Raw genomic sequence first — 16,439 nt, 5'->3', positions numbered from 1 at the left:
ACTCATAGCGACCCCTCCTTGGGTTTCCGAGGCAGTATCACTACGGAAGTAGGATTGCCCAACCTTCCTTCCGAGGAGTGGCTGGTGGGAACCCCTGGCATATAGTAGCTGCTTAATAAATGTTGGCTATTATTACTGTCTGTCACAGAGGCCCTGCAGGGCTCACCCAGTGAAGATGGACCTGCAAGGCCCGCCCTGCCCCAGCTCGCCTGCCCGTCCAGCCTGCCCAGCCCACCGCACCGTGCATGCCACGCAGCAGTACATCCACGCCGTTCTGGTAGTGGTTGAAGGCCGCCTCGTAGTCCTCACTGACATCACGCTCCAGGGCCAGCTGGATTTGCGTGGCTGCATCCACCAGGTAGTCGCGCTTGGTCATGTCAGACACCCCTGGGGCCACCCGGTTACGAATCTGCTCCAGGTACCTGCGAGCCTGGGACCGGGCTCGGGAGCAGGGCTCAGGCTCCAGGCCAGAGCCAGGTGAGCACTCGCAGGCCACCAGGCTCATGGCTGCCCTGAGGCTGGGACCTGGAATGGGCAGAGACATTGGGAGGCCCAGCTAGCAGTGACACCCCTATCTGATCCCTATTTCTTCCACTGAATGTTGTGGAGACTAATAAGCCCAAGAGCTGCAGGAATGAGAGCTAAGGTGGAAGGTCCCTTCCCTATTACCTCAGCAAAGCTGTCCAAATTCAGTGTGACAAGCATTTCTTGAGCACCTACTATGTGCGGAGCACTGGTAAGAGCTGGGGATATTCCTGATTAAGAACTGTGTCTAGGCTGAGGAAAGGGCCCTAGGCTCAAAGCCCCTACACCCTACATCTCCCCTCCCTGCTCCTCTGGGAATCTCATTTGTCCCACCAGGGTCAGCTTAGATGGGACCTCACTGGACAGTAGACAGCTCTGCTTTACTTCATTCTGCTTCATTCTGAGGTCTGAAGCCTGTGGTCAGTGAGTGACAACCCCGCCCCCCCCAACACACACACACACACACACACACACACACACACACGCGCGCGCGCGCACACACACACACGCACACAGAGGCCGGCAGAACACTGAGCACAGAGCTGGGCCTTAAAGCCTGTGGGCACATGAAATGACTGACTGGTAGATAAGGCCCTACTAAGGAGAGGGAGTTAGTCTAGGGCTGGTGTGTGTGGGGGGGTTGTCGACCCAGCCCAGAGAGGGGCTGGCTCTGTCCTCCTGGTGCCTCTGAGAAGTTCCAAGCTGAGGCCCTGACACCAGCTCCTCCCTAAGCAGTGTGTGGCTGGGCAGTCAAATGGACAAGAGCAATGGCTGCAGGAAGGGAAGGGCTGCAAAAGGCCAGCAGAGCCCCCAGGCAGGAGCTCACACCTTTTCTCTCTCAGCCCCACTGGGAAGGAGCAGGGCTCCAACTCCCAACCCCGGGCCATTTCTGCCTTTTGTGGAAAGGGAGGAGAACAGGACCAGCCTCAGGGGCGGGGATCCCCAAGGCGTGAGAGAGCTGGACCGTGGCCAGGATGCAACCAGGAGGGGGGGGGGAGGAAGATGGCACTCTGCTCCACCCCAGCTCAGGGGGATGTGCTGCTCTGGGGCCTGTGCTCTGGGGGGCGCCAGGCCGGCTGCCATGGGCCGGGCTGCCCGAGCTCAGGGGCCACCCTACAGGGTGGGTCCTACCGAAAGAGACGCATGGTCTCGCCTGGACCCGGACAGAGGCGCTTCCAGCCCACGATTCTGGGTGAACAAGGGGAACAGTTCGCGGGGCCGGGCTGCGGGTAGCAAAGGCGAGGGATCCTAGGCCAGGGAAGAGGATGGAGGAGGAGGCGGGCAAACACCGTACCTGCCCGAGCTCGAAGCTCGGTCCGCGCAGGCCAGACCAACCCCTGCTGCTTCCTCCCCTTCACCCCGCCGGCGGGCGACCGGGCACCTGCGGCTGCTTTCCCCTTTCAGCCTGGTGCAGGGTTCTAGCCGGGTGCAACGTCTGCCATTGGCTGTAGATGAGCTCATCTTCTAGCGGTTAGAATAAACCACCAATCGCCGCCCGGCTCGGCTTATGCCGGCTTTTAAAGGCACAGGGTCCGCCTGCAGGAGAGCTCCAAGTGGGATTAAGGGGCCGTAGTCCCCCAGGGGTGGAGAGGGGCATATGAGGGAGGGAGGAGGAGGAGGAGGAGGCTTCAGAAACCTGACCGTAAAACACCCATGCCGCGGCAAGGATTTTTTTCATTCATTGCTTCATTCATTTATTCAACCATTTAATAATTGTGTCTTGAGAGTCAACTGGGCAAGAGGAGCTGGGCGCTGAGACACAGCGATGAACCAGACAGTCTCTGGTCACGTCATTACGGATACAGAGATTGAAGAACTGAAAAACACAGTCGATACTTCTCTCTATAGTGGTAAGTGTAGCATGTCAGGCCTATAATGGGGAATGACCTAGTCTGGGGGCTGAAAGGCTTTCTTGAGAACTCAGCTCAAAGTCAAGACCACAGACCTCAAGAGCGCCCTTGATGCTGACCGGACTCTACTATCTTTCCCTCCTCCTGACTCCACTTGCTCTCCCTTCCCTAGATCCTCATTTCATTCTCTTCTCCTCAACCGACTCCCACCACCTCTCTCCTCAGCCTCAGGCTCAGGCAGTCATTACCTCCTCCTGTCCTTGAAAACACAGACTGCCACCTGTCCACCATCCCCCACGCCCCTCTAGAGCAACTGTCTGTATCCCATCAAAGGCTATCCTTCCACTTGGGCATCAGTCTTGTCCCCCTCCCCTAACCGACGGATGTGGCACCAGCAATCCTTCTCCCTCTCTTACATCATTACTTTTTTTTGCCCTCACTAGCTCACTCCTGCAGGAATGGTCAGATTCTGACTCTTGAACTTTGGTCATGTTATCAGAAGTGACCAGTCCTTGAAGAAGGATACCAGGCTCGGTAGAGCAGAGTCAGCGAAGAAGGGGAAGGCCCTCATCGAGATGGATTGATGCAGTGGCTGCAACTATGGGCTCAGGCGTAGCAATGATTGTGAGGTTGACACAGCCTGGGCAGTGTTTCACTCTGTGGCACATAGGGTCACTATGAGTCAAAACCGACTTGATGGCACCTAACAACAATAACAACGGATCACTCCTTTGATACAAACATAATGCTGTTTCTTACATCTTAAAAACAAAACAAAAAGCACTGTCGGCCTCACTTCTTCCTCTACCTACCATCTGCCACAAAACCCCTTGGGAGAGATCCATGGTTGCCGTCTCCACTTCCCCTTTCCCCACTCTCTCCTGAACCCACTCCAATGAAGCTTTCTTTCTCAGCAGGATTTCTTCTCAATGAGGCTTTCTTCTAGCAGTCCATGGTGCAGTCAGTATTCTTCACCAACACAATTCAAATGCATCAATTCTTTGGCAGTCTTCTTTATTCATTGTCTAGCTCTCACGTGCATATGAGGCTATTGAAAATAAAATGTCTTGGCTTAGGTGCACCTTAGTCTTCAAGTACCATCTTTGCTCTTTGACACTAAAGAGGTCTTTTACAGCAGATTTGCTCAAGGCAATATATCATTTGATTTCTTGACTGCTGCTTCCATGAGCATTGCTTGTGGATTCAAGAAAGATGAAATTCCTGACAACTTTAATCTTTTCTCCACTTAATGTTGCTTATTGGTCCAGTTGTGAGGAATTTTTTTTTCTTTATGTTGAGATGTAATCCATACTAAAGGCTGTAGTCTTTGATCTTCATCACTTAAGTCCTTCAAGTTTTCTTCACTTTCAGCAAGCAAGATTGTGTCATCTGCCTGTGGCAGGTTGTTAGTAAGTGTTCCTCCAATCACAATGCCACGTTCTTCTCCATTAGCCAGTAGGGAAATGCGAATCAAAACCACAATGAAATGCCACTTCACATCACCTAAGATGGCTATAATAAAAAACATGGACAATAGCAAGATCTTGATGAAGATCTGAAGAAATTGGAACTTCCATACATTGCTGGTGAGAATGTGAAATGGTGCTGCCATTCACAATTTGGCAATTCCTCAAGAAGTTAAACACAGAGTCACCACATCACCCAGGGATTCCTCTCCTAGGTGTTACTCAAGAGAATTGCAAACACATGTTCACACAAAAACTTGTACACAAATGTTCACAGCAGCATTAGTCATAATAGCCAAGAAATGGAAACAACCCAATGTTCATCAACTGATGAGTGGGTAAACAAAATATGGTATCTCTAACAACGGATTATTACAAGCTACAAAACGAGATGGAATACTGAGACATGCTATGATGTATTTTGAAAACTTGCTAAGTAAACAAAGTCAGATATGAAGGGCCCCATACTGTATGATTCCATTGATACAACATGTCCACAGTAGGCAAATTTATAGGGACAGAAAGTAGATACCAGGGGCAGGGGAGAGGGGACAATGGAGGAATGACTGCTAATAGTTATGGGCTCGTTTTTTGGGAGTACTGCTGAGAATGTTCTGGAATTAGATAGTAGTTAGATAGTTGTACACTCTTGTGAATATTATAAAAATCACTGAATTGTATGTTTTAAAAGGGTGAATTTTATGGCTTGTGAATTATATCTCGATTTAAAATATTGATCATGATGAAAAGAAAAATGTCTAAACTCTTGATCTTCCCTGTTGTGATGGTTATGTTTGTGTGTCAACTTGGCTAGGCCTGGTTGAGGGGCTGGGCAGCTGGTGGTAGTTATTACCCATGATGAGACTGGCAATCAACTCCATGGTGGGATCTACCACAAGCAGCTGAGTAGCTGCCTTTGGGTATGTGGTCTGCTTCCCATATATAAGCAGCAGCCTTGGGAATGGTCTCTAGCCCATGGCACACTTGGACCCTGCATGTAGCCGTATCATTACGCAGCAGCCTGCTATGCTCTGCCGACCTTGGGACTTACAATGGACTTAAGTTAATGGCCTGCTGTGTGGTTTGGTAACTTCGGGACTATGCCTTTTGACTTGTCAACCTTGGGGCTTCTCAGCCTCAGCAGCCAGCAGCTGTCTGAGTGAAGAAACGCCTCTAGCTCCAGTGGGCTGGGAGCAGGAGGCAGAGCTGGACCCCAAGGTTGAGGGGCTTTCACACAGCCCCTAGAGCCTGGCATTTTGAACTTGGACTTAAAGCCTCCAAATTGTAAGAATAAACTCCTGTTTAAGGCCATCCCATTTGTGGTATATTCTTGTCAGAGCAGCACTAGGTCACTAGAACACCTGTAAAACCTTTTCCACCTGAAACTTCTCCTGACTCTATTGCTCCCGTTGGTTAGGCTGAGTCTTTTGGAGCTATTGTTGACTGCTCTCATTTTCTCACGTTCCACACCCAGCCACTGGGGAGTCTAATGGTCTTCCTTCTAAATGTGCCCTAATCCAGGCCCTTCCCACAACCCCCACTGCTGTGACTGCTGTAGGAGCATCTTCATCTTGTGCTTGATGCACCTGCAGGAGCTGCTTCCATCTCTATGATGCTACTCTTGCCACCCCAAAGGCAAGTCTCAACATAGCATCGAGGGATCCTGCCCCTCCTCTGCTCAAAACCCTGCAACAACTCCCATCTCAGGCCAGTCAAAGTCAAAGCCCTGACTTGGGCCTCCGAGGGCCTCCTGGTCAACCTCTCTGATCCTCCTCTGGCCCATCTCCTACTAACCTCACTCACTCGGCTCCAGCCACTTGAGCTTCCTCGATTTCTGGAACACACCAGGCAGTTTGCACCAGGCCCTTTGTTTCACAGGTGCCCCTGCCTGGAATAATCTGTCTCCAGATATCCCCTTGGTAATCCTGGCTCTTGCTTTGAGTCATTGCCTTAATATCACTTTTTTGTGAGACTGACTCTGACCACCTCTGCCGGCACCAGCACCTCCATTCCCCCTTACCCAGCTCTGCTTCATTTCCATGTTTCTGGATTCCTTGGGTGGACCCAAAAGGTTGGAGGTTGTGAACCACCCAGAGTGCCTCAGAAGAAAGGGCTGGTGATTTCAGACATTGAAAACCGTACTGTGCTTAGTTCTACTCTGACACACATGAGGTCGGTATGGACTCAACAACTAGTTTTAGAAGTGCATTGTAACATTTATTAATTGAGTTTTATATGTTTATTGTCCTCTCTCCTCTCAGCGTAAGATCCACATGGGCAAGGTCCCTTGTCTGTGTTTGTTTACTGTGCTTGTTATTCAAGTGCCTAGAATAGTGCCTGACACACAGTGTTGCTCAGTAAATATCTGCTGAGTGAAAATTTGCTGAATGAGTTCGAAAAACGAACCAGACACAGTGGTCGGAGAAGGTGATGGAGGAGAATGTTCTGGGCAGAGAAATGACATGTATAGCTGACCAACAAACGAAGTTGCTCATCTCAACAGATGGCATAAAATCATTTACATTTAATGATAAAATGTACCACTCGTCCTTGATAGAGACACTCCTAAAACAAATGTTTAACTTGCTTTACAAATTGTAAACAAACTTAAGAACTCTCTTCTTCAGATGATAAAGGGTTATCTACCAGAAACTTAAAGCAAATACCATACGTAAGGGTGGTGTATCAGCAGTGTTCCCACGGGCCAGTTGTCCTTCTAGTATATGCTAAGATTACACATCTCTGTCCTCTTGGAAACTAGGCTTGGCCATGGAATTTACTTTGAAATGTTGGTGGCCTGAACATGTGTTAAAGATTCAGAGTGGAAGTTTTAAAGGCCATTCACCCTGCCTCTTCCTCCTACTATAATGGTCGTGGAAACACATGTTCACAGAGGCATGGAGCCTCCATCAGCCTGTTTTTAACGAACAACAATAAGAAAAGGGCTCCTGCTCAATGACCTGTGTTGGAATATGAGGTATGAGTGAGACATACATTTTTGTTGTGTTAAGCCACTAGGTTTGGTTGTTGCTGCAGCATACCCTGGCCTTTTCTGACTCAATGCCATCAGAAGTGAACCAATATATTGGAAGTTACAAGGAACACAATCAGAAATTAAAAACAAAGATTCAAAGATTGGAAAGGACAAGGCTAAACTGTCTTTTTGTGGGATGATATGCTTATCCACCTGGGAAAACACAGCAGCAACAATGAAAAAGTTGAGCAAAGTGGCTGGTTAGAAGATCAATATTTACAAACCAATATATCAGCAAAATCAATTTGAAAATGTAATCATTCACCTAGAAACCAACAGTGAAATATTTAGGTAGGAATAAAGCAATTAGAAATATATAAAACCTTCATGAAGAAAATAAAAAGTATTAAAGACCCAAATAAATATTGGGACAATTGACTTAACATTTGGAAGAAATTACTCAAGAACTTGTCAAATTTAAAGATGTCAGTTCTCCTCAAATTCATTTAAAAAGTCAATGCAGTCCCAATCAAAACATCAAAAGAAATCTTCACAGAACTTAACAGGATACTTAAAAAATTAATATATTCATTCATTCAGCAAACACTTCTGGGGGGCTTGCTATGAGTCTAGGAGTCCTCGGTGGTGCAATGGTTTAGAACGTGCTCTGATGGCATAGTGCCTAAGGCACTTGACTGCTAACCAGAAGGCTGGCGGTTCAAACCCACAAGCTACTCCTCAGAAGGAAGGTTGAGCAATCTACTTCCATAGCGATACTGCCTTGGAAACCCAAGGAAGGGTCACTCTGAGTCGGGTCCAACTCGATGGCACATAACAACAACAACAAACTAACTGAAAGAGTGGCTGTTCGAACACACCCAGTCGTTCTGTGAACAAATACCTGGAGATTTCCTTCCCTAAAGATTATAGCCCAGAAAGCCCTTGAGGCAGTCCCCCTGTCACAGTGTCACTATGAGTCAAAATCAACTCCATAGCACCTAACAGCACCACTGGATCTGGCTCTGGTAGGCACTGGGACACTGGGTATACAGTGGGGAAAAAAAGAAAATTCCTGCCCTTTTGGAGTTATTGTAATAGCACAGAAAATAAACACATAGACCTGTAGATAGATAACATGATGATTTTGTACAATATTTATAAATATGTAACAATAATCCTTTGGGGGTGGGAAGAAAACAACGATGAAGGGTGAGAGCTTTCCCTACCGATTCAAGGACACGTTACAAAGCTGTTGTTGCTGTTGTTAAGTGGTGTCGTGCTGGCTCCGACCCATACCTACTCTGTCTACAGAATGAAACACGGCCCGGCCCTTCGCAGTCCTCGCTATATTTGCTCTGCTTGAGCCCATTGTCAGCCACTGTGTCGGTCCCTCTTGTTGAGGGTCTTCCCCTATTCCTCTTCTCTCCATTTGTTACAAAGCTATAGAATATGAAACAGGTGGAACGGTGCAAGAATGGATGACTCAATGATAGGAACAGAACGGAGTCCAAAAGCAACACCTGTGTGTCTGGGGGAACTTGACATAGGGTAAAGGAAGCAAGGAAGGGTTCTTATGAGAGAATCGGAACAACTGACCTGACATTTGGAAGAAACTGATCCCTACCTTGTACCATATAAAAAAATAAACCCAAATTTAAGATCCTAAATTAAAAACAGAAAGAAGAACCTCAAATTTTTAGAAAAAAGTGCCAAGGAATATGATCTTCAGGTAGACTGTGCCTTTTAAACCTTCTTGGGGGAGTGTAATTGGTACATTTTGGAGGACAATTTTTCTGAACAGTATGTGGAAATGTACATAATCTATGACCTATTGTTCTGGTTACCTAGTGCTGCTCTGACAAGAATATACCACCAATGGGATGGCTTGAACAAACAGGAGTTTATTCTCTTACAATCTGGACACTTTAAGTCCAAGTTCAAAGTGCCAGGCTCTAGGGGCTGGGTGAAAGACCCTCAACCTTGGCCTTCAGCTCTGCCTCCTGCTCCCAGCCCACTGGAGCTAGAGGCTTTTCTTCACTTAGACAGCTGCTGGCTGCTGAGACTGACAAGCACAAGGTTGACAAATAAAAAGGCACAGTCTCAATATTACCAAACCACATGGCAGGTCATTAATTTAAGTCCATTGAAAGTCCCAAGGTTGGCAGAGCATGGCAGGCTGCTGAGCAACAATATGGGTACATGCAGGGTTCAAGGGTGCCATAAGCTGGAGACCATTCCCAAAGCTGTTTCTTATATACGGGAAGCAGACCACATTCCCTAAGGCAGCTACTCAGCTGCTCACAATAGATTCCACCATGGAGTTGAGTACCAGTCTCATCATGGGGAATACTATATCCAGCTGCCCAGCCACTCAACTAGGGCCAGCCAAGTTGACACACAAACTTAACTACCATACCTATCAATTTTACTTCTAGCTATTTAGTCTAGGAAAACACTTCCCCAGATATTTAAGAATATATATGGATACTCATTGTAGCATTTCTTGCAGTATAAAAACATTGAACAGATTCTACATGCTATAATATGAAAATGAATGAATAAGATGGGATATATTCATGTGATACATTTTAAAAGAATCAACCAGGACTACATCTGTATGTATCAACATGCACAGGTCTCAAAAATCATATTATAAAGTAAAAATATCCAGTTCCCAAATGCTACCTATACTATAATGCCATTTACATTTTTAAACAAAGCAATACTATCTATGTTCTATGAGTATAGATGTTATAGTAATAGTAACACTATTCAACACTTATGAACCTGACCTATCCTCAGCTCTTAACATGAAACATCTTATTTAACCCTAAAAAGTATACTATTAGTTACTATTACTTATTCTTATTTTACAGATGATTAAACTGAGAACAGAGAGGCCAAGTAACTTGCTTAAGATTACACAGCTAGGAAGTGGAAGTATTAGGAATCAAATCCCAGCAGTTGGGCCCCAGAACTCAAGCTCTGAATCACTATGCTGAGTCCACCAAATCCCATTAAGCCTCTAACAGCAGTTTTCTCCAGGGAGTAGAGGAAAGTCTCTGAGTTGAGAGAGGGGACAGGCAGTAGTCAGATAGAGTTTTAGCCCATCTGTAAGGTACTAACTTTTGCAACACTCAAATATGTTGATATATTATTTGTGATGTTAAAATTAATATAAAAAATTATAAGAGAACTGTCGAAATTACGAAAACATCTTCTTTCATAATGATAGTGAAGGAAGTAGATAGTGCTATACAAGCCTCTAAGCATGGCCCAGACCCAGTCTGGTGGGAAGGTGTGTCTGGGAGGCTTTCCTGAGGAAGTGCCTTTGAGCTGAGTTATGAGCATTGAATGCCTATTAGTCAACAAGGTGGAGGGACTAGTCAGGGGGAAGGGACTTCCTGACAGAGGAAACAGCATGAGCAAAGGCCCTGAGGGGCATAACCAGTTCTAGGAACTGAGCAAAGATACAGGCATGGGAGCTCAGAGAAGGAGCGGGCATGGCATGAGGTGAGGCTGGACAGGTGGCAGGGGTGAGACCTCCCGGAGTCTGCCAGGCTGGGGAAAGGACTGAGTTTTATTCTAAGAGCAACGAATGCTACTGAATAAGATGAAGACTGAAGATGCTGACTGACACCACAGAAGTACTAGAGTCATTTTAGCAAGGGCTAGGTTATAGCAGTGAGTGGAATGGCCAAGGAGACTGAAAGCATAAACAACTCCCTCAAAAAGTGTGGCTCTGAAGCAGAACCCCAGCACAGGGAGCTGGAGGGAGAATGTGTGGTTGAGGGTTGTTGTTGTTGTTGTTAGGTGCCATCCAGTCAGCTCCGACTCACAGCAACCCCCATGTACAACAGAACGAAACACTGCCCAGTCCTCCGCCACCCTCACAACCCTTGCTATGCGCGAGGCCACTGCTGCGACTACTGTGTCAATCCATCTTGCTGATTGTCGACAGCGGAGCAAAGGATTCGACTTTTGCTGTTCTTGTTTTTATGGCAGGAGAGACCTCTGTACATGAAGACATAGCTACAAGGATATTCATCACAGCATTAATTAGTGTAACAACAACGAAAACGAGAACCTAAGTATCAGACAACAGATCAATCAATCAAATGATGGAGCATCCAAATGATGCAATACAATTCCGCCCTTAAAAATCACATGGTAGAGGAATATCTAATGTCTTGGGAATGTGTCTATAATACATTAAATTTAACAAGCAGCTTATAAAATTATAAGCATAATCTGATCTCATATGTGGCAAGATGTCTCCTTAACTTCTCCTTTCTTTCCTGTCCTTATGCCTGGTGGTGGTGTTGGCGGGTGCTTGGAGAACATAATGATAATCATGCCAAAAGAAGTGATCCAATTATTAAAACTATTTGTCTTGTGGGTGCTTCACGCGGGACCATGTGGAGATCTACCACAGTCACTGTCCCAGGATGGAGCCGAGCTCTGGGGAGAATGGCACAGGGCTAAGAAGGAAAGGCAGAGACCAGGGGGAGGGGCATCTGGCCCGAGCCTAGACTAACTCTGGACCAAAGCAGAAAAAGATGTATTGCTCATTCTCTGAGCCCTGGTGGTGCAATGGTTGAAGTATATGGCTGCTAACCAAAAGGTTGCTGGTTCAAATTCACCAGCTGCTTTGCTGGAGAACGATGAGGCAGTCTAGTTCTGTAACAATTTACAGTCTTGGAAACTCTATGGGGCAGTTCTATTCTGTCCTAAAGGGTCACTACAAGTCAGGATCAACTTGATGGCAGTGAGTTTTGGTTTGGTGGTGCAGTGGTTAAGTGCTTGGCTGCTAACTGAAAGGTCAGTAGTTTGAACCCAACAGCCACTCTGCAGGAGAAAGATGTGGCAGTCTGCTTCCATAAAAATTACAGCCTTGGACACCCTATGGGGCAATTCTATTCTGTCCTATAGTGTTGTTATGGGTCAGAATCAATTTGATGGCAATGGGTGGTAGATTAAAAGAGAAATTTCTTGGAGACAGATCAAAGAAAGATGTAACCATTCAATATCTATGTTCAGGGCTGAATTAGGTCTCCCCCCAAATTACATAGAAGTCCTAACCCTGCACCTGCAGATGTGATCTTGTTTGGAAACAGGGGGTTTCTTTTGTTATGTTAATGAAGACACACAGGAGTCAGGTAGGTCCTCAACCTAGTGACTTCTCAGTCACTCACTCACTCACTGCCGTCACTCACTCACTGCCGTGGAGTCAGTTCCAACTCATAGTGACCCCTCCGTGGGTTTCCAAGGCGGTATCTCTACGGAAGTAAATTGCTCGGTCTTCCTTCCAAGGAGTGGCTGGTAGGTTTGAACTGTCAGCCTTCCGGTTAGCAGCCAAATGCCTTAGGCACCACGCCAAAAGTGCAAAATAGACAGAGTCAGCACACAGTGGGAAGGCAGATGCATCCACAAGCCCAGAAACACCAAGGATTGCAGACAGCTACCAGGATCTAAAGACAAAGAAGTGCCTTCCCCAGAGCTAGCGCCCTAACTTCAGACCTGTACTCTCTTGAACTGTCAGAAAATTTACTGCTGTTCTTTAAAGCCAGTCACTTTGTAGTGTGTTGCTATGGCAGCACTAGCAAACTAAGACAATCTGAAACAGTCGGCCTCTATTGCTGGAGTAAGCAAGGGAGAGCTGTATTTGAAGGGCACATCTCTCTGAGTAGAGCAGAGAGCTATCTCACACAGGGTTTTGGGAAGCATACTTTGGTCATGTTATCAGGAGGGACCAATCCCTGGAGAAAGATGTCATGGTTGGTGGGAGCTCTGGTGGCATAGCGCCTAAGGCATTTGATTGCTAACCAGGAGGCTGATGGTTCAAACTCACCAGCCCCTCCTCGGAAGGAAGATTGGGCAATCTACTTCTATAGAGATACCGCCTCGGAAGCCCAAGGAGGGATCTCTATGAGTCAGACTTGACTCCACAGCAGGGAGTTTTTTTTTTTTTTTTTTTTAATTGCAGAGGGTCAGCAAAAAAGAGGAAGACTCAACGAGATGTATTGACACAGAGGCTGCAAGGGCAGGCTCAAGCATAGCAATGATTGTGAGGATGATGCAACACCAGGCAACATGGGGTTGCTGTGAGTCGGAACCTACCTGACGGCACCTAACAACAATAAATGGCAGAGTTCAGGGGTTAGTGCACTTTCAGAACATTGTAGGATTGGTTGCTCTTCGTCTAGAGGATCACGGTCACTGGAGAGTAGCTGTTGCTGACTGGCTTATTTTCAGAAATGTAAAAAAAGAAAAAACCAAACTCACTGCCGTCAAGTCAGATCCGACTCATAGTGACCCCTCCTTGGGTTTCTGAGGCAGTATCTCTACGGAAGTAGATTGCCCAACCTTCCTTCTGAGGAGTGGCTGGTGGGTTTGAACCACCAGCCTTCCGGTTAGCAGTCAAATGCCTTAGACACTATGCCACCAGAGCTCCTTTCAGAAGTATAGGGGCTATATTACAGCCACTCTTTGGAAGAAAGATGAGCTCGTCTACTTCTGTAAAGATTTGCAGCCTTGGAAACCCAATGGGATTATGAGTCAGAATTGACTTGATGGCAGTGAGTTTGGGGTTTTTTTTGGAGAGGCTATTATCGATTGAGGGAGCTACCACCTTGGAAACCCAAGGAGGGGTCACTATGAGTCAGATCCAACTCAAAGGCAGTGAGTATTATTGTTATTATTGATTGAGTGGCTCTTGGGAGAATAGTTACTGAAACAAGTAGCCATTGTTGGATTAAACAGGTTTAAAACAGGTTCTAAGGTTTACTTTGGAAAGAAGGTGGGGCAATCTACTTCCGTAGTGATACCGCCTCGGAAACTCAAGGAGGGGTTGCTATGACTCAGATTGGACTCAATGGCAGTAAGTTTTTTTTTTTTTTTTTAAGTGTTACTTGCTACCACAGCCACAGGACGGTTCGAGAAATCTACACATATACACAGATGAATGGTATTGGTAAAACTGTCCACGTGGGTAGCCTCTCCTGCTGGAGCTAATCTTAACTGTTCAGAAGGATCCCAAAGATGCCTAGACTGTCTTGGATTTGGCCATAGGACTTGGAGGAGGAGTTCCAGTGCCTCTTCCTCCCTCATGTCTGGTGAGAAGTTGTATTTCCTGTTGCTCCTAGAGAACAGCTCCAAGATATACCCCACAGGTTCTGACTGGGCCCTCCCTCTGGCACCATGACCTCCATGACCCCATAGGCTTGGCCCTAATGCATCCTGGGACCACAAGTGAATCAAAGCCTGAAGGCCTCTAGGACCTCTGCCTGCTTCTGCCCTTCTGCCAGCAGCAGCAACCAGCAGTCACCTCCAACCCTTGCAAGAAGCTGCAGCTGGAAATTCCTTAGGCAGCTTTCTCACCCTCTCAGCCCTTCTTTCCCACTTGTCTGTCAAGTGAGAAGACTTCACAGGCTTTGGGAGAGGATTAAAGCAGAGAGAGCTTTGAAAGGGATAAGGATATCCCTTATCCCTGCCATTACAGTCTAACCCTCAGACCTGGCTGGGGGCGTCAGGCGGTCGCATGTCTGTACACACCCAGCCCTGTCAGTCTGGGCTGTGTGAGCACACAGGCTCCTGTTACAGTGCTGCCCACATGGTAACTCATGGGTGGCCTGGGCTGATGTGGTGGGTGGTCACGTTGAGAGGCGGCTTAGAGGGTAAGAAGCAGGGAGAGACTTAAAGCAATCAGGGAGGGGTTCTCTCCTACTCTGATTCTGAGTGATCTTGCAGAAAAGGTGATTCCCCAGAATGGCTTAATGAGAGGTCAAGATGGCGGCAAGACCTTCTCCCTGTCATTCAGATAACAACTGTCTTAGTCCAAGGAACAGAGAGTGGGCCCAACTATCTGAGAGGAAGCCACCAACCTCCTTCCCTGCCTGGCTGTCCTGCCTGGTGGTTTCCATGGTAACAAAGTTACCTCAGGGACTAGGAACACACCATCTTTTTGGCCTAGAGCCTCATGGCCTCTGGGGTGGGGCCCACAGATGGCTAGCAAGGGCCTCATCTGCCTCAGTCACAGCCAATGTCAAGGGGAGGAGGAGCACTCCAGGCTTCCCTCCGGAAAGGGGAGACTCGGGCTTCTCCAGAGAAACAGCTGCTGGGCTCTGGTACTGACAGACGGCCATCTCTCTACACCAAATCTCTGTCCTGTCACCGCCCTGTCTGGAGCCTTGATTTCCCACCAGAGTTTGTAAAGGGCCCTATTCTGTTGACCCACCCGACCCACCTCACAGATGGCCTGGCTTTCTCTCCGGCTTGGAGCAGACACAGTTCTCTTCCCCTCCTCCTTTGCTGTGTTCCCATCCTGAGAAGATGATGTGGTAAGGGGTAGAGTGCACAGGGTTTAGAGTTGGATGTGATTCAATTCTATTTCAGTCATTTATTTAAATTAAAAAAATTTGTCTCCCTTAACTTATATGGCTTTGGACAGGGCTGGGCCTCAGTTTCTTCATTTGTAAAATCAGGAGATTGAAAGAGATGACTTGTAAATTTTCTTTCAGCTCTCAATTTCATGATCACGCCACTGTCCTGTTTAAATATTCAGTGTCTCTCATGGCCCAACAAAACCCAGCTCCCTAGTGCAGCATCTGGGGCTCCCAAGTGCAGCCTCCCTTCCATCACTCCTCCACTTCATGTACCTTAAGCATCAGCCAAGCCAACACTTTAAATCCCTGGGCAGCTATGGGTTTCCCACCACCAGGTATCTGTTAACGGACTGCCTCCACCTAGCATGCCTTTTCCAACCTATTCCTCAAGTCAAAGCTCAAATGCCACCATTAATTGCAAAACGTTTCCTGATTTTGCCCAGGAAAATCATCTCTCCTTTCTCAAATTTCTTCAGTAGCAGGTCACTGCATTTACCTAAAATATGTGTTCTTCCTGTCTTCTACTATAATGACCAGTGCATATCTGAATCCTTTGACTACGTGTGAACTTTTTAAGGTCAGAGACTATGTCTTATTTATCTCTGTGTAACCCTAATTGACCCAGGTGTTCCACTGGGCTCAGTCTCTATCTGGTGTCCCATTGAGTGAGCAGCTGTAAAGAACATTAGAGTGTCAGCATTAGGGCAGCATAGCAGTTTTTCCCCAAAACCCTTCCTTTGCTCCCCAAATTGTCTTATATCATCAGAGGCATCACAAGCAAATCCTAAACTCCTCTGGCTCTAGCCCTAAAGTCTATCATTTCTTTCCCTCTGCCAGCTTGCTTTATTGCCTAGCTAGTATAGCTCATTCTCTCCAGCTAACACTTATCTCCTTATTTTTTCCATTTCCTGCAGAATAGAATTTCCTTTAGCAGGTAGGGGAAACTGAGAAGACTTTCACTAATATATTTTGCCCTGTCACACTTGGGGAGCTCTCATGGTATAGTGCCTAAGGGATCTGACTACTAACCAGAAGGCTGGTGCTTCAAGCCCACCAGCCATTCCTCTGAAGGAAGGTTGGGTAATCTACTTCCATAGTGATATCACCTTGGAAACCCAAGGAAGGGTTACTGTGAGTTGGATCTGACTCGACAGCAGTGAGTTTGGTTTTTCATCACATTTGTGTCTCCTAAGTAATCAGGGTAACCAGCTGACATCTATAATTAAGACCAAATTATCTA

General features: G+C 46.9%; 1 protein-coding gene across 1 annotated transcript in view; it reads right to left on the bottom strand.

Moving 5' to 3' along the window:
* Positions 1–505, bottom strand: part of RPS6KL1 (ribosomal protein S6 kinase like 1) — a 16,596-nt gene extending 16,091 nt beyond the window's left edge. The window contains exon 1 of the mRNA XM_007941363.1: positions 241–505. Within this exon, the coding sequence (XP_007939554.1) occupies positions 241–505 (265 nt within the window). The remainder of the gene's footprint in view (positions 1–240) is intronic.
* Positions 506–16,439: the final 15,934 nt, after the last annotated feature.

This window comes from Orycteropus afer, unplaced genomic scaffold (assembly GCF_000298275.1).
Source record: "Orycteropus afer afer isolate SDZICR_OR568_19922 unplaced genomic scaffold, OryAfe1.0 scaffold00079, whole genome shotgun sequence".
NCBI classification, from domain to species: domain Eukaryota; kingdom Metazoa; phylum Chordata; class Mammalia; order Tubulidentata; family Orycteropodidae; genus Orycteropus; species Orycteropus afer.
Note: the sequence above shows the minus strand (reverse complement) of the source record. Positions and strands in the feature narration are given on the sequence as shown.